Raw genomic sequence first — 23044 nt, 5'->3', positions numbered from 1 at the left:
TCCATGTATTGAGAGGCGAAATTTGGTGACATAATTAGAGCTGGCATATGTTTTTATTGCTTCTGTCAGTCAGTGGAAGCTCATTAATATTCATTAATAACAAATAATACATTTATTTTATCCTACCTGGTGAGTCTGACTTCCATAGAAGCGGCGGTGGCATCGATCTTCTATCTTCCATACATCCGTATCGTGGCCGCGGAACGGAAGGACGTCATTCACCATTGGAGGGGAACATCCAGCCAGGAGAAGAGGGGACGGGTCATTGTGAGTATTCACTCCACCCGTATACCTGTGCAACTGCAGCCGGTCACCTCACATTGGGACCGGGACTGCACACAGCTACTAACCCCATACCTCCATCAGGCTTGTTTCCATTGCTCCACTTACTAATTATAACGCAGGCTATTAGCCAGGTGTGTATACCTGGAGTCGCCAGACGGTTTTTCTTGGTCTATAATATACAGTTGATAAGGCTCTTCAAAGAATAAATCAAACAGCAATATCAGATATGCTCGTTTATAAGGAGAAAAATGAACAACAAGGGGTGAATAACTCAGATTCCTTTATTCCCTTTATCACGCGATACAGTAGCGAGTCGAAACAAATTGAGAAAATCTTGAGGAGACATTGGCACATTCTGGAAGGGGACAGCGTCTTAAATCCGATCCTATCAAATAGACCGAATGTGATCTATTCAAGGGCCAGAAATTTCAGACAGCAGCTGGTGCTCAGTTGTCTAAAAAAAAAAAGAGAAAAAAAACACGGTTAGAGAAGGGAAACCAAGGTTTCGTCACCACGTGTGCATCCTGTAAGGCACGTCAGTGCAGCCCAACACAGCCCAGTCAGATTAGAGAGTTTGTGTTGACTGTAACCGGAGAAAAATACGAGATCGAAGATAGCATATCTTGTAATAGTATAGGTGTTGTGTACCTTATAGTGTGTGGATGCGGGATCCAATATATTGGACGCACGAAAAGGTCATTCAAAGTAAGAATGGCCGAGCACGTGTGCAATACAGAGACGGGATTAGAGACAGTGTCTCTAGTCATAAAAATCTGCGTCAGTGTAACCCCAGAGATTTATTTTGCTGTGGTATTGAATTAGTTTTTAAAAAAAAAACTGGAGGGGGGGAGACTATATTAAGAAAATATCCCAACAGAAACCTGGATATATACACTGAAAACATTAAGTCCATTGCGTCATAAAATTGACCTTAACTCCTTTCTCTAGCTGGCCACCAACATGACAAATACTGTATCCTCTGTAAGCTATTATATTTCTGGATAGAATCCTTAACGACCATGTACCTCATAGATAATTACCCCTTTTTTTACTCAACATAATTACATTCATTTTATGCTTAGTCTGCGATAAACCGTTATGAACCGGTCTATATGCTAATAACATTGCTTCCCTAATTATACATAAACTACTGTGTTTTAGAGGGTATTGATAACAGAAAATCTCAACAATATTTGAAAATGTTTTCTCTTGCAATTCATATCCATATTATATGTATGTAGACATATCAATTTCCTAAAAAAAACTCCATTATGGAATGTATCTCTAATTATATACTTCTCTCAGTGATGTTTAACAACTAATGTTCCTGTAGTATCCCATGACAAATAGGCAGCTTACTGTGGTCGCTTTTGTAAACACCCAGCTGCTCAGAATTGTGCATGTGATTTTGTGTTGTATTTATTCACAGTATATGATTTCTCTTGTGTTTTTTCCCCTCTGTTAATAATCTGTGATGTGTGCCTTGTCCAAATTGTGACGTGGATCGCAACGGTTTCTCTTTTGGCTTCTGTGTTGCATGGCTGATGGGAGCCAGTTTTCTGTGGGAATGTGTAGGCCGTGATTATACCAGAAATCGCCCGTTGAGTCTCCTGTAGAGACACCGTGCGGCACAAAAACAAGTGTTACACAGACATGTAAACTGCTTATACCAAATGCAGCTGTCCCCGCTCGCTGCTGCAAAGCAGGACACAGTGAGGAGACAGGCAGGTTTGTTTTCAGGCAGCGACAGCCATGTCACATGACGCCGCCGTCCAATCAAAGTGAAGTTCAGTGCACCAATCATGTTCCTCCAAAATCTAACCAATGAAAATCCTAGAAAACATTTACCTCAGGATTTCACACACAATACAGTTTTCCTTTATTGGAAAGCCACATTTACCTCGAAGAACACACCGTACACATTGAAGAGCATAGATAATTAGTGACTGGCTTAATTATTAAAAAATAACAATAAAGTAATTAATTAAATGACATTGATTAATTGTTAATAAAATAATCCCTATTATGGCCAAATCTTCAATGGAAGAATTCATTGGATGGGGGTTGGAAAGGCAGGCGTTGTGGTAGAGGAATTGACACCTGAGCGTGTCCCCCCTGCAGTCGCTTGCTAAACCTCGTGCGTGAGCGCATGTAGCGCTGCAGCGTCGCTAGTTATGAAGCCGCAGGAGAGCGCGGCTGCACTGAGGCTCTTGGTATAATCATGGCCTAAGATGTACAGAAATGCAGTGTTCTGCAATACACAATAGGCTGATTGGCTCTTCACAATCAGGGCTGAATGAAAGCAAACACAACCCTCCCTCCCCCCCCCAATGTTCCCAACCTGGCACCTCTCCCAGCACCCCATCTAATAGCCGCCCCCACCCCCTACTTTCTCACCTGTCACTGCGCCAATATTCTAACCCTTTGTTACCTCTCGCCTTCCATCTGGTCACTTTACCTCTCCCTCCCGCACAGCCTGGCCTATCACCTGTTTTTCCCCCCTTCCTGACAGTCAGCTCACCTTTGTCTACCCAAAACCTTAACACCCATCATTTTCCCTCCCCCAATCCACCTACTCCAAATCCAATGACCGAATATCACCTCAGCCCATCACCGCTCACCCTTATTCTTCTCACGTTCCATCTCCGCTTCTCTCCCCATCTAATATTCTTGGTCACCGCTAACCACTCGTTTTTAGGCCCATCACCCTTTCTACCCCTTCAGTCCGATGACCGGTCACATCCCCCTAGGTCATTAGCACGGTACCTCTCGCCCACCTCATGATCTGTCACCAACCTGGTGGTACTTTAACCCACAACCGTTGGATAAAAGTGCTATCCATTGCGCCACAGAGTAAAATATCAGGAGTATTGGCAGCTCTGGGGGACAAACAGACACAATGATATATTTTCTTTCTTCCAGGTGAGGGGAGCACAGATTGTTCACAGCATATATGAAAAATAAAAATTAAAAGACCATAGTATGACCAATATAGTGAAGTGTATTATTTTAAAAAGGTGATAATAATCCACTCACATATTCTTCTTTAAATATAAAGCATGTTAGAGACACATTCTCTCTCTCTCTAACTGGAGCAGGATAAAAGGATCTCAATGGCGGTCTTCTCAAAGTAGTATATGAAGGGTACTCTATTTTGTACACAAGAAATGAACGTTGTACGAATGTTGAGGATCTCGTCCATGGCGTTTCAATCTCCGGCGTGCGACTCCTTCCCAGAATCCTCCGTTACTTCCGGTGACAACTTGTCTCTAGGCAGGACTGGTGGGGGCGGGCCAATACCGTACCTTAGACTCCTCTGCACAGCTTGAACAAGATGCGGACAGAATTCTACGCGTTTCTCTGGCTTGCTTCCTGCATAGCGCTGCTAGTTTTACGTAGCGCTTTACAGAGACATTTTGCAGGCACATGTCCCTGTCCCGTGGAGCTTACAATCTATGTTTTTGGTGCCTGAGGCACAGGGAGATAAAGTGACTTGCCCAAGGTCACAAGGAGCCGACACCAGGAATTGAACCAGGCGCACCAGCTTCACACTAATAAATATGATAGATTATGACAATCATCAATATGCTCCACATTCTCATCAACATGCTCCACATAAAGTCCCATACCAGTGTAAGATACAAACTAAACCAACAAAGGTCAACTCTGGTGGTATTTGAACTCACAACCGTTGGATAAAAGTGCTATCCATTGCGCCACAGAGTAAAATATCAGGAGTATTGGCAGCTCTGGGGGAGAAACAGACACAATGATATATGATGGCTCTGCTTAGAATGTATTACCCTGGTCAATATCTGGCTCAGGAATCTGATCAGTCAGACAATCCGATCCCTGATAATACACCCAGCCCAGAGGCGGAACAAGATGAAATCAATACACGTGCAAAGAACCACACCTCCCAGCATGCAATCTTCAGTACCAAATAAATAACATGTCATGTTCAGGACTACAACTCCCAGCATACAATGCTCAGGACCAAATAACATGTCATACTCAGGACTACAACTCCCAGCATACAATGCTCAGAACCAAATAACATGTCATACTCAGGACTACAACTTCTCTCCTGAACAGAATTCCTGGGGAGTTATCACAACCTAATATAAATAAAAATGCGTACCTATACAAATTACCACACATAGGGCGTGCAAGTAACTACACACCCAAGTAATATACAGTCATATACAGAAAAAGTGAGAGCCCTGGGGGGGGGGGGCGACGACGAAATCAATACACGTGCAGAGAACCACACCTCCTAAAGAGTATAAACAATATTTTACAGTGTGAACAGACAAGCAATTTATAATCATTATTAACATGGGGCCGTTATCATTTTGGCTCATCGGACACGGACCATTAATGCACAACTTCAATAGATATGGAAAGTCAAAATAAAAGTTTTTTAACAAGCAGAAAAATGTGACCCTGGTGGGACTCAAACCCACAACCTTTGAATACACTCAGCCTTTTGAAGTCCTATGCACATGCAATGGTCAGGTCCCCATAACATGTCCTGAGCAAGACTCAGCGCGCAATGCTCAGTACCCCATCAATGATAGATTGATCGTTGAAATCAGTGTTTTGATCAATATGTTCCACTTAAAGTCCAACATCTGAGTGAGATACAAAACAAACGACTCTGGTGGGACTCGAACCCACAACCTTTGAATGCCTTCAACCCCACCACTAGAAGTCCAATGCGCTATCCATTGCGCCACAGAGCCACATGGAAAGGGTGGAGGAAACTAAGGGAAAAAACAGACACAAATGATATATGCATAACATCAGGTGCACAAACTTTTTGCCCTGCGCCCCCTGCCTGCTCTCCCCCACTGCTCACGCCTACCCCTTACCTTGTGGGGTGTGGGGGGGAATATAAATATTTTGGGAAGCAGCTGTCCCCAGAGTTTAAAATAAAGCGATTCAGCTCCGGCTGGAGGATCTGAATATTATCTGATATATCTGAATAAGTAATTAAATCGCAATTTCCAAAACGTTTTCGCTGAATTTAGGAGTCAACTAAAAGTGAGCCGTCACTTACAATGACTCGGTCTCCTTAAATAAACAAATAAAATGAAAAAATAAAAGACTTTTAGGTTTGTGAATAAAAATAAAACCATTGTGGTATTCCGTGGTCCCATCAGACTGCTACCAGTGGAGGCATGGTGTTGAGGAAGTGAGAAAGGAATCAAGACCTGATGATCGGTGATGTTAAGACCATGTGCAGCCCTAAACTGCACTACTGGCCGCTCGGGCCGAGGATACGGAGGCAGAGATGGATGGATGAGAAACTGAACATGTGTGGGAAGAAGCGATAAGCACGAATGAAATAGGAGAATACAGTTTGGGGTTCACCCCCTACCCTCAGCAGATCCACTCACCTGCTCAAGGAGTTGCTGGACCCTTTCCTGCCAAACAGACCCCTCCTCCTTCAGTTTCTCTACGTACTGGTCCCGCTCGGCCCTCAGGTGTTGGAGAGATTCGGACACCTGACCAGGGGAGGAGAAAAAAAAAAACCAGAGCTTGTGAAAGTGTGTGTATGCATGCCCCACAGCTTTACAAAAAAAGAGACAATACAAAGTAACAATCTAAGACATGCCTTCCTAACCCACCTTCCCGATTTAAAGCCAGAAGCCTTCCAGGCGCCAGAAGGGTTAATATCCCAAAGTACCTGTGTGAGCTGGGCTCCCAGCTGGTCTCGCTCTTCCAGTGCCATGCGGAGCTGCTGGTTGGCATCTGGAGCACCCGTCTGATTAGAGAACTTTAAAAGAACACAGCACAGAAAACATAAGATGGAGAGATTGCATGTACTGGTCTCTGTAGTGGGGGAACAGAAGATTGCAGAATTAAATGATGTTCACCTTCAGAGCATTAACCCGCCATCTCAGGGGGTGGCCAACTGCAGGTCTTCAGGGTATCCCTGCTTCAGCACATGTGGCTCAATCAGTGGCTCACTTAAAGACTGCACCACCTGTGCTGAAGCTGAGATATCCTAAAAACCAGGCCCGTTGGTGGCCTCTGCGGACTGGAGTTGGCCGCCCCTGCACTAGCAATGCACTGGGAAATGGGCTGTAAAGAACAGTCATGGACTGTGATATGGATGATGGTTTTACTACGAGAGCACCCGCAGTGAACATATTGTACAGTTGTACGTATATACTTTCCGCTTTTCATGTACTGTAATACAAACATCTAGTGACCCTCCTTTCCTGCCACCTCGCCCGCCTGCCCTGAGGGTGACCCCTCTGGTATCAGCCCACACCTGCTGGATCATGAGTCCTGCCATCTCCAGCTTCTTGTGCAGATCTGCCACCTCCAGCCTCATGGTGGCATTCTCAGAGAGCATCACGTTCAGCTTCGCCGACAGCTCAGAGTTCTGCTGCTTCAGCTCATCGCTGTTTTTACTGGGCAGTGGAAAGAGGAAGCGGTCACTCATCCCGGCGGTCCCGTCGCAGGCCGCAGAAACGATCCTGCAGGGAAGGTCAGGACCTACCTGTTTTTGAAGGATTCCAGTCGAAGGTGGTCACGATCTTTCTCCAGCTCTTTGTGGAGCTAAAAACAAATATAAAGAAGGTTTCATGCTCTCTTTGCTAGCAGAAATGTATCTTTATTCCCTTTTGAGGGGTATGTTTTAAATGTTTGAAAGGCCTTTGTGAGTGTCGTTGCAGCTGCTAATATTGCTTCATTTGCTTTCTTTTTATTGAAACTCACATAGCTTATAATATTCCATCTTAATACCGCTTTGGCTGTTTCCCAGAATAGGTTTCCCTGCTCTCTATGCTGTTTGTTATTAGTAGCAAAGTCTTTCCCCGCTGTCTGCAAAAAGGACTTACGTTGTATGTTTGCTGCCACAGCGGCTGGAAAATCTCCATCTGCCCTCGGAGATAAGTTCTTTATTCCATCCTATTAGAAAGATCAATGTCATTCTCAACGCAGGCCGAGGAAACACTGACACCCCTCCCTCACTGTGATGGTGCCGTGCGGGTCCTGTCTGTTAGTAATAACCGACCTGGTGGTGTGTCTCCTGACTTCATGCCCAATGCCACGCAAGTCCGTGTTGGGGGATTCTATTCTGGAGAAGGGTCTCCACTCCTTGCTGGCTTCACACCCCATGCTGTCCTGTCTAAGCAGTCTCCTGCTTTCAGGGAGGTGGCGGCGTGACGTCACAATGAGAGGTTCCCCACAACACGAGCATGTTAAGTCATAAGTGACGTAGGATGGTGTTTAAGAGAGCCAGAGGTCCCAAAATGGGGCCGTCGCGTCCATATATCGGTCTTCTCGTCCTTTCCAACGCTGTTCATTTGAAGCATTTCAAATAATAAGTGGTGGGGTTGCAGACCTGTCTAAGACATGCAAATGAGCACACCGTAATATTTCCATGTGCTATATATATGTATGTAATATGTATATATTTGTGACCAAGCACTGACATCTACAGCACTTACTCCCTCACCTACCGTCTCTGTAAGTTTGCCGGTAAACCTCTTAGATTGTAAGCTCTTCGGGGCAGGGATTTCCTTTCATATTGTCTGATTTTGCTGCACTTATTGTATTATTATAATTCCCTGTACTGTATTCTTTGTGAAGCGCTGAGTACACTTTTGGCGCTATATATATAAAGACATACAATACAATACAGGGGCACAGTCTGAGATTGTTAGGATTCCTATTTCCGCTCTGCTGACCTGACTTACTAAATTGATGGAGATCAACAAAAGGTCTATCCTAGAAAAGGACGTGTGGGATGCAGATGCCTCCATATATCTGGTGCTGAGCGTGTGACTAAAATATTTCAGGACTGGTTTTCTGGTATCTGATTCTGTTCTCATTTTTGTAATTCTTTCTGTCCGTTTTTTCATCAAAAACCAGATTAAAGTCCCCTCCCACGATGAGAGGAACCTGGGCTGTAGTTTGGTTCAATATAGTTATTTTCATCAGTATTTCAGAAAAGAAACTTGCGTCAAGGTTGTTCGGGGCATATATATTGGCCATAACCCTCTTCCCTGCCAACGTAACAGCCACTATAACATATCGACACTATAGTGCAACCCTTTCCTGATTACAATAGCAACTCCCCTCTTCTTCCCATCGATGGAGGCTGACCAGCAGAAACGCCCCATCTGCCTTACATTCATACATTCTCTGGGACTCCTCACTTTCTCAGGATCGCCTGAATTGTATTGTGGAGATCGTCTGGAACAAAATCAACATTAATAAACAGTAACAAGTAACAAACAAACATGTCAATTTCTTCATTCTTGTGATATACCATCCCAATTCCTGATTCATCTATTTGCTTTTAGATGTTTTGGTTCCTCACAGCCCAGAGGAGGGGGTGGGGGTGGGGTGGGGGGTCTACTCGTGATCTCCAGCGCTGTTTTTATATTTTAAATCTCAATGCTCCATGAAATATTAAAGGTGAGGGAGGTTACAGTAAAAGTCTCCCCAGAACCCAATGCAGCCTAAGGCCGCGTCCATAGAAGGACAGTCAGCGCTGAGCCGTGCGGACGCTCCGCGATGAGCCCCGTCATCCTCAATGAGGATGTCTTGAGCGGGGGCTCCCGCGAGCACCCGCAGGCGTGCTGAGGCGCAGGGATTTTCAGCCGACAGCAGAACCTGTTTCTGAGCGCGCCGTCGGCTGAAAACCCCCAATCAGAGCCGTGATGTCGGCGCCGTGCCGTTGGCGCCTCACAGGCTATTGGCCCAGTGACGTCAGTGCCCCGCCTCCCGATCGCACACGCTGGCTCGCGTGCTAGTTCATGCAATCGCTCCTGATTGCGCAGACGAGCATCAGCGTGAGCGCGGAGGAGCGCTGACTGCAAAACTATGGACGCAGCCTAAGGCTTCCCATAAAGCAATCTCAGAGTAAGAAAATCTTTATTTTTAATACTAGAAAAACCTATTTAAAAATAAGAGCAGGACGTGCTCAAGGGGGGAAGATTATCTGAGTTAAACTCAAATAGGCTTCTGGAGAGGGATTGCTGCTTTAATATCTCACTGACATCGCTAGTTATCTTATACAAACCCTCATTTCTTTGCCTTTACAGCAGAGCTCAGAGGAGTCACCACCAAAGATCTGTACGCAGAGTTTTGGATGGAGTTGGTAGACTGAGAATTGAAGCAGCACCTCTGATTATTATTTAACCTGTCCCATATTGGGGGGGGGGGAGGGGGTGCTGCCACATGTGGCGGTGTTATGAATTTCAGGGCTTTCCGGTTCCAAAGGGATTAAAAAGTGTGCATGCGCGCAAGGCCGCCAACAGAAATCGTGGGGCCCGGGACAAACATTTTAAGCAGCCCCCCCGTGTCGGCGGTATTGCGAGCTGCCCCCCATTTCACAATTCACGAGCCCCCTCTCCCCCCCCCCCCTTCCCACGTATTTCTCTCCCTTCCTATTCTGGAACCACAGGGTCATATGTAGGATATGAATGAGGCCAGATAGCTGAACTCGTCCCCTTTTGAAAGCACACAAAGTCCTTTTATGTATTTTCTTAACATTATTGGGGAAGTCACAGAAATCAAAGGTACTTGTAGTAGATGATAGTATGGTGAGAGAGTACTTCTCTAGGTGAAGGTGCTTTGGTATGGGGGGAAGGTCAAAACAGATTGCCTTGCAAGGGAGTAGATAGAAGGTGTACTCACTCAGGCTGCTAGTGTAGAAAGGGAAGTGTGGGACTCCTGGGAGACAGGAACAGTCTCAGGACCAAACTACTGTCAGTAGAGACAGGGGGGGGGTTAACCCAATCTCAGCTAGGAGGATTGGTAGGTTGCCAGGGCAACCAGCTACAGGCTGTGTGGAGAAGGGACATGTAACAATAATGTAGCAGTTACACAGGCACTGTTTGGTTTCTGAGCAGGGAAAGCATGCAACTAAAATAATGAGAGCCCGCAGTCTGAGAGCGGCAAAGGGGGGGGGGGGGAGCGCGAGTCACGGGGGACCAAGCGGGCGTCGGGGGGGGGGGAGAGCGCGAGTCACGGGGGACCAAGCGGGCGCCGGGGGGGGGGGAGCACGAGTCACGGGGAGGGACAGTGTGTGTGTGGGGGAGGGACAGTGTGTGTGTGGGGGAGGGACAGTGTGTGTGGGGGGAGGGGGGGACAGTGTGTGTGTGGGGGGACGGACAGTGTATGTGTGGGGGGGGACAGTGTGTGTCTGGGGGAGGGGGGACAGTGTGTGTGTGGGGGAGGGGGGGCAGTGTGTGTGTGGGGGAGGGGGGGGACAGTGTGTGTGTGTGTGTGTGAGGGGGGGGACAGTGTGTGGGGGATGGGGGACAGTGTGTGTGGGGGGGGGGCAGTGTGTGTGGGGGGGGGGGGACAGTGTGACTCCCGGGCAACGCCGGGTCTCAGCTAGTACTCAATAAAAGAATTCAGTATGAAAAGTGTCACTGCGTCTCTTGTTGAAAATAGAATTCCTTGTAGGTCATTCTGCTTAAAAAGAAACACACAGACATTTCCTGCAGGACTGAGCTGTGGGATGATGTAAATAAAATATGTTTTCTAATAATTATTTTTATTTCCACAAAATGCCATGGATTGAATCATGTGAGTTGCATTGGATTCTCTCTTAAAACAGCACTGCTTCTCTCTATTCAATTCCTGAATATTGCATGTGGTCAAGCACCTAGTATGACCAATGATTAGATGGGAATTTTACCACAGTACTTACTACTTAAAAAAACGATTATTCGCAAGATTGTCCCCAAATTACACTCATATTTGTTTTCATAATTCTCATAGTTATTTCCAAACATGCGTTTCCTTGAGCCCCCACCAGGAGGCAGCAGAGTTCGTGTAATTTATACAGAGCGGGGACCTGGGTTCTGTTACGTCACAGGGATTACTAACAATGAGTCAAACTATAATTATAACAATACTTTGCGTTTCTTTGGAATTAACCCCTTGGGACCTGCAAAAAAAAATAATGGTTCTGCACTGCGTTACAGTGGGAGCCTCTGAGACCTCCCAAGGGATCAAGGTGCCAGAGACTGTATCGGGTTGCAGAAAAGAGATCTACAAGATCACAACCGAGATCCAGTGGCTGGGGCTGGGATAGCAAAAGTGCCATGACAAGCAAAAATCACCACTTTTATCTGGGGATTTATCGATCGCCGGCAGAGGAAGTTACTGTAAAAGTAATTGAAGTCGCCACGTGGTGGCGCCTCTAGTGAAGCAACAGGATATATATGTTAGCAAAATGCGACTCTGGTGGGACTCGAACCCACAACCTTTGAATGCCTTCAATCAATCACTAGAAGTCCAATGCGCTATCCATTGCGCCACAGAGCCAGCTGATTAAGCAGGAACACATACTGGGTATTTCAGGCTCATTTCCTGGAGACCTTGCTGCAGTTCTTTTGCAGCTTCCCTAGGATATGTTTGCATTATAGTTGGAAGCTTACAAATAAAGATAACCTCTGATTGCTTTAATTAACATGTTACGCAGAGAAAGAATTGCCTTGACTAAAAATGGCGTACAATTATTGCAAAACTTTAGTAAATGGCAATTTTAAAAAAAAATACTATCTGTGTTTTAAAACTTTACTCTGTGATCCACTCAACCGGCATTAATCATCAATACCCAAGTTACTTGATCCTGATGCTATTTTGCTCATTATGATCTTAAAAAAAAACATTCAATTAAATGGGAGTCTTCAGAGTATACTTAATTATCCCCATAGTCTGATCAAACATTAAGGCCAATATTTACTAATCGGTAATCGTCAAGATGTAATAAGGCATCGCACAGCCCATTCCAATGGTGGTAGAAGAATAGAGGACTATCCTGCCGAAAAAAATAGGAAGGATCACGAGGTGGCTCTAATAGAAAGGAGTTTAATGAATCACGTGGATCACAGGCAGGTTTTCCACTTCTCAGGGTTAGACCTCCGGAGACTCGGGCACTTACCTCCAGGCTACGGGTTTAGCCCGTCAATCTCCGGGTGGGGGCATCTCCGGTATTCTCCTGCAACTCCCACCTCCAACTGCAGCGAACATGGCTGCGCGGTGTCACATGATGCCGCGTTGCCATGACAACGGGACGCTACGCAGCATCCCTTTGCCATGGCAGCGTGACGCCGTGTAGCGTCATGACGTCACGTAGCGTCCCGTTGTCATGGCAACGCGCCACGCAGCCATGTTCACTGTAGTTGGAGGGGGAGTTGCAGCAGGATGCCGGGAGCCGCCGCACCACACCGCACTAAGGGAATTGATTTAAAAAACATTTTCTCCGGGTTGGCCTTCAGTAGAAGGTGGCAACCCTGATCACAGGGTGAAAACGCACCTACGCGTTTCACGCTAACGCACCAACGCGTTTCACGCTAATGCACTAGCACGGCTTCACAAATATGGCCCAATATCCAATCATTAACAAACAGTCAGTTTAAACAGACTACAGGCATACCCCGGTTTAAGGACACTCACTTTAAGTACACTCGCGAGTAAGGGCATATTTTCAATAGCACCATACCCCTGTGTCTGTACGCTCGCTTCGCGAGTACGGACACTTATTCTGCCATACAGACCGCCGTAGTTGTGTGATGCGCTGATTCCACTCGCCCAATAGGCAAATGGCAGCTCGCGCATGCGCCTGTCAGCACGCCCTGAACAGCAATACCGGCTCCCTACCTGCACCAAAGCTTCGATAAGTGGGGAAAAGCTATTGCTTCACTTTAAGTACATTTTTGCTTTACATACATGCTCTGGACCCACTGCATACGTTAATGCGGGGTATGCCTGTATTAGAGGCGTCCTGCAACCTACTCTGACCCCGATGGCAGCAGAAATACTCATACATAATATAACACTATAAACAGTGGTCAACAAATCACCAAAAAATCTACTCGCCACCTAGTACCAAACGTGTGCTGCTTGGGCCAATAGGAGCTCGCCACGATGTTAAATCCACTCGTCCGGGGCGAGCAAATGTATAGGTTTGTCGAACACTGACTATAAATATGATAGATTAATTATGACAATCAGTGTTTTCATCAACATGCTCCACATAAAGTCCCATATCAGTGTAAGATACAAACTAAACCAACAAAGGTCAACTCTGGTGGTATTTGAACTCACAACCGTTGGATAAAAGTGCTATCCATTGCGCCACAGAGTAAAATCTCAGGAGTATTGGCAACTCTGGGGGAGAAACAGACACAATGATATATGATGGCTCTGCTTAGAATGTATTACCCTGGTCAATATCTGGCTCAGGAATCTGATCAGTCAGACAATCCGATCCCTGATAATACACCCAGCCCAGAGGCGGAACAAGATGAAATTAATACACGTGCAAAGAACCACACCTCCCAGCATGCAATCTTCAGTACCAAATAAATAACATGTCATGTTCAGGACTATAACTCCCAGCATGCAATCTTCAGTACCAAATAAATAACATGTCATGCTCAGGACTACAACTCCCAACATGCAAAGCTCAGAACCAAATAACATGTCATACTCAGGACTACAACTCCCAACATGCAAAGCTCAGAACCAAATAACATGTCATACTCAGGACTACAACTCCCAACATGCAAAGCTCAGAACCAAATAACATGTCATACTCAGGACTACAACTCCCAACATGCAAAGCTCAGAACCAAATAACATGTCATGCTCAGGACTACAACTCCCAGCATACAATGCTCAGAACCAAATAACATGTCATGCTCAGGACTACAACTTCTCTCCTGAACAGAATTCCTGGGGGTTATCACAACCTAATATAAATAAAAAATGTGTATCTATAGAAATTACCACACATAGGGGGTGCACACCCAAGTAATATACAGAAAAAGTGAGAGCCCTGGGAAAAAAACATGTTAGGATTTATTACCCTGATCAATATCTTGCTCGGGTCTGATCAGTCAGGCAATCTGATGATTGATAATAAACCCAGCACAGTCTGAACACGACAAAATCAATACACGTGCAGAGAACCACACCAAAAGTATAAACAATATTTTACAGTGTGAACAGACAAGCAATTTATAATCATAATTAACATGGGGCCGTTATCATTTTGGCTCATCGGACATGGACCATTAATGCACAACTTCAGTAGACCCTGGTGGGACTCAAACCCACAACCTTTGAATACACACAGTGTTTTGAAGTCGTATGCACATGCAATGGTCAGGTCCCCATGTCATGAGCAAGACTATCTCCCAACGCGCAATGCTCAGTACCCCATCAATGATAGATTGATCATCGAAATCAGTGTTTTGATCAATATGTTCCACTTAAAGTCCGACATCTGAGTGAGATACAAAACAAACGACTCTGGTGGGACTCGAACCCACAACCTTTGAATGCCTTCAACCCCACCACTAGAAGTCCAATGCGCTATCCATTGCGCCACAGAGCCACATGGAAAGGGTGGAGGAAAATGAGGGGAAAAACAGACACAAATGATATACAGTATACAAGACCAGGCGTGCACAAACTTTTTGCCCTGCGCCCCCTGCCTGCTCTCCCCCACTGCCCACGCACCCCCTTACCTTGTCTCAAGCATCAAATTACGCCGCGTTGCCACGGAGACGCGTTGCCCGAAGCCGCCTGAGTCAAGTTAAGGGAAGTTACAGACATTAATGAAATGGTTGGGGGAAGAGCGCAGCCTCTGTAAGCGACGCGCCCCCCAAAAAAATCTCCCAGTTTGTGCACCCCTGTACTATACCAATTTTTTCAACTATCTGAACTCATGGAAAAATGTGTCCATTCCCAATGACGCGATTACTCTACCAAGACAAATTGCTTTAGCCAGCTCCATTCTGGCTTATACCCAAATCACTCCATGGTAACTACCCTCTTAAAAGTATGCAGATGACACAATCTTATATGCACACAGCTATGCCTCACTAACCTTGGATACACACTTCAATCGAATTTTTAAAGACTTCAATACTGAATTTCCCAAAATAAACTGTTTTTAAACAGACAAAACTGTAGCAATGGTAGTCGGGACTCAGGCTAAATCTCTAAAGCTTCCAATGAATGAGCAACAGATCAGAACCAACTCTAACACCATTCTAGCACGTCACTAGTTATAAATATCTGGACATATGGTTTGACTCCCATTTAACATTCGGGTTGCACATTGATACTCTGACATCCAAAACTTATGCCAAACTAGGTGTACTTTACAGGAAGTAAATCCTCCCTAAGTCTGCTGGAGTGTATCGCAGATGCTAATGCCAATTATCGACTATGGGGACATAGTATACGGCTCGGCACCCCAAACACACCTCAGCAAACTAGACACCCTCTACAACTCAATATGCCACTTTGTACTACAATGTACTTACAACACACATCACTGCGAAATGCTCAAAGAACTAGATTGGTCATCACTTGAGTCTAGGCGCAAAGTTCATCTCACCTGTCTTGCCTTCAAATACTTTCTGGGCAAGCTACCCAGCTACCTGAACAAGCTCCTCGCCCCTACCACACGCAGCACTTATCATCTGAGATCTGACTACAAAAGACTGTTCAAGTCCCAAGGTTCAGCAAAGTATCTGTCATGGAACAAGAATCACATTCCTGCCCGACCCCCCTTCTGCTTGTCAGCTCCTTAAGTTCAGCTGCAGGCATTGGTTCCACACACACACTGTGCCTGTGTGATGTATCAATATGTTGCCCTTTCTGCCTGTGAGCAGGCAGCCAGTGAGTTGCTACAGCAACCTCTGAGCTTCTCAGTATGGGCTAGTCTGCCCCCCCTCCTGTTTGTTCAGACATGGTCTGCCCCTAGACTATTCCTTTACCCACACTGCACCTCACTTCCTTTTCCACCCTGGAGACAGTGAGTAAAAAGAACCCCTTCTCTGTTTATCCCCCTTGGTGAGGCCATCTCTTTTTACCGGTTCTTAACTAATAATCACCACTACACACCATCCACAAGTATCTGTATCCTGCTGCCTTTTCCCAATAAAGTGGAGGAAATATTACAGGACTTGGAGTGATTTAAAAGGGAACTGTGTTAATGCTATCGGGAGCCATTCATACCAAACGTGACCCTGGCTTCAGAAAAGTATCCGTCCGCTCCTCCTTCTCTTACCGTGCACCCCACAACTGGAACAGTCTACCGGAGACTCTTAAAACCGCCTACAGTTTAAGTAATGTCTAGATTTGAGCTGTCTCACATTTTTATCTTGTCTGTAACTGTTACATAGACCGATAATCATATATTGTCTCTAAGTGTGCATGAAATGTCTGTAAATTGAATGTATAACCATGTTCACTTAATGTAACTGTAGCCCTTTTTCCCTCTAATGTGAAGGGTCTGCTAGTGCGGGCGGTACCTGTCAGCTCACAGGGATCTGAGCCTCCGCTACTGGGAGCCTGGGGTAACAAATATACTTAGTGGCAGTGCCTCCACCTGCACGGGAACCCAATTGGATGGGATAACCCCGAGCAGGAACTATTAATAACAGTCCACAGGTTATAAGAATAACAATAATAACATTTTACTGTGAGCAATAACCATAAACCACATACAGGCAATAGCAATACTAATGGTTACAGCTATAACTCCCGCGCAGGGCGTTGTCCCACCACCGTGTATCCTAACACCATATTCCCAGTACCAGAGGTGTCCCCTGGTCACTTCACCCAATAAGTGTCCCCAAAAGATGCCCACCCCTCTAGGCGTGATCAGCGCCTTATTCTACCAGTGTTGGTGTACGTTTGGCAAACGGTACCTGCTGAGTGTGTCCACACCCGGGCGCGCTAACAATGAGAAGCAGGGGATCCGCCGATCCAACGATATCCTCCGCTAGGTGGGATGTCTCTCTGTGGAGTGACTTCCACAATGAGGTTCGCTTACTCTCTGGCAGTCTGGTCCCAGACTGCTGCAGCGATAGTTCAAATGAAACCACTGTGGCCCTAAGCTGGCTAACCACTAAAGGGGCAGGATCCCTAACTGAAGGGCCTTCCCTACAGCAGCCACAAGCGTAGGATGAGTTGGGGCCTATCTGGGGCCTAGGGGATCTCTGGCCTAGTGCAGAGGGTCACTGACCCCGGCACCTGTACAACCTCCCCTAACTGCGTCCCTGCTCCAACTGCCAGCAACCCTCAGAGTTTCAAATGTATCAACTGCCTCACAGAAGAATCCTGTCACTTCATTGGCCAGGCCTGGCCACCTGACTCCCAGCCCTGTGGCCTTCTGGGAGCTGTAGTCCCCGCGGAACCCCCTTAACATTGGCGCAGCGTGCGCTATCTCTAATGGCCGCCACAATGCTCCCTGCGCATGCCCGAACCTTGTAATGGCCGCCGCACCAGGGGAAGATACTGCGCATGCGTGGGCAAAGGCAAGATGGCGGCGCCTTGATCATTAGCTCCCGTCGGAGCTCCGGCGATGCGCTCGCCACTCCGGCAGCCCCCACAGCGACCCCCCTTCTCCCGAGCGGCAGCGGAGCTAAGGGGCCAATCGTGGAACCCAGGCCACATAACCATATATTGTCATCATAACTCTGTGCCCAGGACGTACTTGAAAACTCCCCCCTCTCTTCCCCCCCTCCCTCCCCCCACTTTCTTTCCCTCTCTCCAGTAACCTCCATGTATGATTATATCATTGATTTAAATATCTGGTTATGTTGTGATATGTATATTATGATCGGTACATGGAGGTCTACACAGGTTGTTTTCACTCTCTTCGCTTTTGTGAGAAGAGTGTATACTTCTTGTTTTTTTTTATATATGCATCACTTGGCATATTAATTGTTTGCTTAGTGTTACATGGGACGTATAGACGGTTTGTATATTTGGAGTGTTTTCCTTTTTAGGTTTACTTATTTACTTGTTATTATTTTATGTCATACACATACTTTTGCTGTTTTTATTATTTCTTCATATAAATATATTTTTTGTTACAGGCTTACTTAGTATTTTTCTTCTTTTTTTTCATATTTATTATGTTATAATGTTATATTATGAGCTGCACTTGGGTATAACTTTATTTACTTAAGTTACCTATATAGACAGCCTTGATGCATTAAATAACACTGCAGGCTGTCTTATCGTTAGTAACTTTCACCTGTTTTTAATATATCTGCGGTGCCTTTGATTTGATGGGATTCCTCGCCGTGATATTGTATCCACCCCTACGAGGCTTCCATTGGCTGTTACTTCCGCGACGTCCTGGAATGGGCGGGGCTTACGGCGGAGGACTCCCTATTTTTACTGGCACTGTGTTAGAGGTAATTCACTCTTTGACAAAGGGCGGGAAGCACGAAACGCGTCAGAGTACGTCCACAGCGTCATGTGAACCCTGTTTGTTCATGTTCCTCAATAAAGAAGTTATTTTTTTACTGCATTTGATCCAGCCACCGTCGTATCCTTTTTTCCTACATGCACCTCACAAGCAGTGCACTGCCTGCCAGGGATACAGCCGGGAAAACGAGAGGTAACCCCCGATGTATTACTTCCTGCTAAAACATTTCATAAATAAAATAAATAAGTCAGAATAAAAGTCTAACAAGCAGTAAAAGGAGACACTGGTGGGACTCAAAATCACAACTTTTAAATACCCTCCGCCAGTTAGTTTGAAGTTCAAAGCACATGCAATGCTCTGGTCTACATTAATGATAGATTAATAATGACAATCAGTGATCAATATGTTCCACATAAAGTCCGACATCTGAGTGAGATACAAAACAAACGACTCTGGTGGGACTCGAACCCACAACCTTTGAATGCCTTCAAACCATCACGTTCAAAACTAACTAGAAGTCCAATGCGCTATCCATTGCGCCTTCCATTGCGCCACAGAGCCACACAGCAAGATTGGTGGAAGTGGTGTGGGTGGTGTGGGATCACAGGATCTCGACAGGCAATTTACACCAACAGGTCCACAGGATTCAAGAGTGGTAATAGTCCACGAGGTATACCTGTCGAAATCCTGTGAGGCCTGGGTGCCCTCCGTCTGCCTGCACGTATCCCCTCCGCCGCTGCTGAGTCCAAGGAGATTCGGCTACAGTTACAGCTGCAGACACCGATTGGCAGAGAGGGCTTGTGATGTCACACGCCAGCCTAATCGCGGAAGTGAGCGCTTTGGAGGACCCGCGGGCTTGCCTACGATCCAGCATAAGGCCTTGCCCCCGCTGCCTACTGCAGCGCCCGCTGTGGCGGACGCTGCACGGACGAGAGCCCTCCCCTCAATGGCGCCCGGCCCGCTGCGAGGGGGGGCCGCAGCGCTCGGGCGAGAGTTGCTCCTGCTCTCAATAGAATTGAGAGCAGGACTCGCGTCGAGCGATTAGGCACGCCCCCCGGCGGTTCAGCCAATGAGGGCGAACCTGCCGGGTGACGTCATGGCCGCCCCCCGTCACCCCCCCCCCGCCACGCCCCTCCCCCCCTGGTCTCTCTGCCTGCAGTGAGCTGCAGACCGGGGAATCGGCTGAACGCGCCGCCAATCTCGCGGGTGCGCGTTACAGGGGCCTCCTTACGGCATCCAACACGACAGGACCCAGAGTGGTCAATCTGCCTGTTTTTATTCGTGAGCGTGTGAGTGTAACGAGCTCTGTGCTCTAGAATTGTGTTTGTAATAAATTGTGTTGCACTATATTTTTCTTTTCTCTTTTGCATACGGGAAATTGAGATTACCATCAGCATCTTACAAGATTCCTAATTGATCGACAATTTACCACGTTTGAGAGGAGTTCTTGCGCTTTCTGTGCTTTCTATGATGTTCTCTTGAGGGATTACAAAATTCCTCACGCCAGCAGCATCTCTTCTTGGTGATATTGATTTGTATACATATACGTTTATACTTTTTCACATTTATTACTTTAAAAAAATTTTTATATTTTTTTCACAATTATCACTTTAATATTTTTTTCACATTTATCACTTTAATATTGGATTTGGGTTTGCGCTTAAACTTCCTGTATCACAAATGATATATGCTAGATTATAGCTTGATATAATACTATAAATATGACAGATTAATCAAAACAGATTGGGTCACCAGACATGGACCATTGATACACAGAGCTTGAGTAGATATGGAAAGTCATAATAAAGCTGCATCCCCGCTAGCGCTGAGCGGGCGGTGCTTACGGCGGTTAATTACATATATAGATATATGTAAATCCCGCTCACGCTCACCCGCGCTCAGGTGAACAAAAAAATGTAACTTTCCAGCACGCTCAACTACACGCAGTGCCCCCCGCGCACACGCGTGCTTAAATGCAGGACACCCAGCGCTCATGCTTGGAGCGCCCTCCAAGCATGAGCGTGCTCAGCGCCAGCGGGGACTCAGCCTAACACTCTAACAAGCAGTAAAGAGTTAGGCCTCGTCCAGGGTGGTGCTGAGCGGGCGCGCGCGCTCACGCTGGACACGTTGCGACAATGCACGTGGCCTGTGCGAGCGGGCGGGCGCGCCTGCCTGGCGCTCAGCCGCTTGCCGAGCAAGCAAAATTGATTTTGCTGCTCGCAAGCGCGTCATGCGCCCCCAGACGTGTGCGCACCTTGCCGGCCAGGAAAAGCACGGCGCCAGCGCGCACGTTCCCTACCTGGACGAGGCCTTACTTGAACAACCTACATGCAATGTCCAACGAGCTATCCATTGTGTAACAGAGCCTCACGTTTCTGTTCTGAGGTTAAGCGGCCTGAGCAGAATTGCTGTATATTATGAACAGTCTCGTACCAGGGATACATCTATAGGGGAGTACATTACAGCCCATTTACACTTAGATCTTTGCAACAACTCTGGTGATACTTGAACCCACAACCTTTGAATGCCTTCAAGGCCATCACTGGAAGTCCAATGCGCTATCCATTGCGCCACAGAGAACAATGTCAGCGAGAGCAGCATCTCTGCGGGGAAATCAGACGGACATCATATATACAAATTATTACCCTGATTAATATCTAGTTTAGGAATGCGATCAGCCATGCAATCTGATCATTAATAATACAACCACTGAGCCTGAACAAGATAAAATCAATATACATGCAGAGAACTACAACTCCCAGCATGCAATGAGAAGGACTACATACCATGCGGACTACAACTCCCAGCATGCAATGCGCAGGACTGCTAAGGACAACAACTCCCAGCATGCAATGTGCAGGACTACATACCCTGCTAAGGACTACAACTCCCAGAATGCTATTCTCTACAGTATAACGTCACGCTCAGGACTACAACTCCCAGCATGTCATTCATAGGACCACAACTCCCAGCATGCGCCTGGTGGCCCTGAAGGAGGCGGGGCTTAGTAACGCCGCATGACAGGGCGCACCCGGAAGGAGCCTCATACCGGGCAGTGGGGGAAGGGGGGGGGGAGAGCCGGAGGTCGGGGGAGGAGAGATCAGTCTGCAGGAGGCTGGAGGGGTGAAACCGAATTAACAGCTGCTCTGTGACCGGAGGTGAGTCTGTGTGTGAGTGACAGCTCCTGTCATCACTATGGGGACACCGTGATACCCACCCCTCATCTCCATCACCCCCCAGGCATCTCCATCACCCCCCAGTCATCTCCATCACCCCCCATCATCCTCCATCACCCCCCAGTCATCTCCATCACCCCCAGTCATCTCCATCACCCCCCCCCTCATCTCCATCACCCCCCCTCATCTCCATCACCCCCCCTTCCATCTCCATCACCCCCCCATCCATCACCCCCCCCTTCATCACCACCACCCCCCAGTCATCCACACCCCCCATCATCTCCAACACCCCCCAGTCATCTCCATCCACCCCCCCCTCATCTCCATCACCCCCCCTTCAACTCCATCACCCCCCCCTTTCATCTCCATCACCCACCCCCCTTCATCTCCACCCCCCCCCTCATCTACCCCTCCCCCCTTCATCTCCACCCCCCCTTCATCTCCACCCCCCCTTCATCTCCACCCCCCCCTTCATCTCCACCACCCCCCCCTCATCTCCACCACCCCCCCCTTCATCACCACCACCCCCCCCTTCATCTCCACCCCCCCTTCATCTCCACCCCCCATCATCTCCACCCCCCCTTCATCCTCCACCCCCCCTACATCTCCACCACCCCCCTTCATCTCCACCACCCCCCCTTCATCTCCACCACCCCCCCTTCATCTCCACCCACCCCCCTTCATCTCCACCACCCCCCCTTCATCTCCACCACCCCCCCTTCATCTCCAGCCCCCCCTTCATCTCCACCACCCCCCTTCATCTCCACCACCCCCCTTCATCTCCAGCCCCCCCTTCATCTCACCACCCCCCTTCATCTCCACCCCCCCTTCATCTCCACCCCCCCTTCATCTCCACCCCCCCTTCATCTCCACCCCCCCCTTCATCTCCACCACCCCCCCTTCATCTCCACCACCCCCCTTCATCTCCACCACCCCCCCTTCATCTCCACCACCCCCCCTTCATCTCCACCACCCCCCCTTCATCTCCACCACCCCACCCCCCTTCATCTCCACACCCCCCCTTCATCTCCACCACCCCCCCTTCATCTCCACCACCCCCCTTCATCTCCACACCCCCCCTTCATCTCCACCACCCCCCCCTTCATCTCCACCACCCCCCCTTCATCTCCACCCCCCCCTTCATCTCCACCCCTTCATCCCACCCCCGCCCTTCATCTCCACACCCCCCTTCATCTCCACCCCCCTTCATCTCACCAGCCCCCACTTATCTCCATCACCACAGCCCCCTTATCTCCATCACCACCAGCCCCCCTTCAATCTCCATCACCCTGACCACCCCCCCTTCATATCCATCACCCCCCTCCCACTCCATCTCCATACCACCCCTACCTCTTCATCT

The 23044-nt window shown here is 47.5% G+C and overlaps 1 protein-coding gene and 4 non-coding genes across 11 annotated transcripts; all 5 read right to left on the bottom strand.

Annotated features, from left to right (window-relative positions):
• Window positions 1-503: 503 nt before the first annotated feature.
• On the bottom strand, window positions 504-17345 carry LOC142471987 (golgin subfamily A member 2-like). 7 transcript variants are annotated; one of them, XM_075578573.1, is made up of 8 exons: window positions 16998-17345; window positions 8444-8499; window positions 7140-7209; window positions 6800-6858; window positions 6569-6710; window positions 5978-6067; window positions 5688-5795; window positions 504-739 (listed from the first exon to the last, which is right to left on the bottom strand). In XM_075578573.1, exons 3-8 carry the CDS (start codon window positions 7176-7178, stop codon window positions 698-700), a joined length of 480 nt encoding a protein of 159 aa, XP_075434688.1. In that variant the 5' UTR covers window positions 7179-7209; window positions 8444-8499; window positions 16998-17345; the 3' UTR covers window positions 504-697. The 7 variants fall into 7 exon arrangements, with proteins under 7 accessions (XP_075434688.1, XP_075434690.1, XP_075434687.1 ...); XM_075578575.1 differs by having other exon boundaries at window positions 8463-8499; XM_075578572.1 differs by lacking the exon at window positions 16998-17345 and adding an exon at window positions 9949-10190 and having other exon boundaries at window positions 8436-8499.
• Window positions 4941-5030, bottom strand: TRNAR-UCU (transfer RNA arginine (anticodon UCU)). Its single transcript is given in 2 exon segments — window positions 4941-4976; window positions 4994-5030. It is a non-coding gene; the product is annotated as a tRNA-Arg (tRNA).
• Window positions 11501-11589, bottom strand: TRNAR-UCU (transfer RNA arginine (anticodon UCU)). The gene is given in 2 exon segments: window positions 11501-11536; window positions 11553-11589. It is a non-coding gene; the product is annotated as a tRNA-Arg (tRNA).
• TRNAR-UCU (transfer RNA arginine (anticodon UCU)) lies at window positions 14579-14668 on the bottom strand. The gene is given in 2 exon segments: window positions 14579-14614; window positions 14632-14668. It is a non-coding gene; the product is annotated as a tRNA-Arg (tRNA).
• Window positions 17346-18955: 1610 nt separating the features above from the next.
• On the bottom strand, window positions 18956-19069 carry TRNAR-UCU (transfer RNA arginine (anticodon UCU)). Its single transcript has 2 exons — window positions 19021-19069; window positions 18956-18991 (listed from the first exon to the last, which is right to left on the bottom strand). It is a non-coding gene; the product is annotated as a tRNA-Arg (tRNA).
• Between the last annotated feature and the right edge of the window lie 3975 nt (window positions 19070-23044).

This window comes from Ascaphus truei, chromosome 21 (assembly GCF_040206685.1).
Source record: "Ascaphus truei isolate aAscTru1 chromosome 21, aAscTru1.hap1, whole genome shotgun sequence".
Classification (NCBI taxonomy): Eukaryota; Metazoa; Chordata; class Amphibia; order Anura; family Ascaphidae; genus Ascaphus; species Ascaphus truei.
Note: the sequence above shows the minus strand (reverse complement) of the source record. Positions and strands in the feature narration are given on the sequence as shown.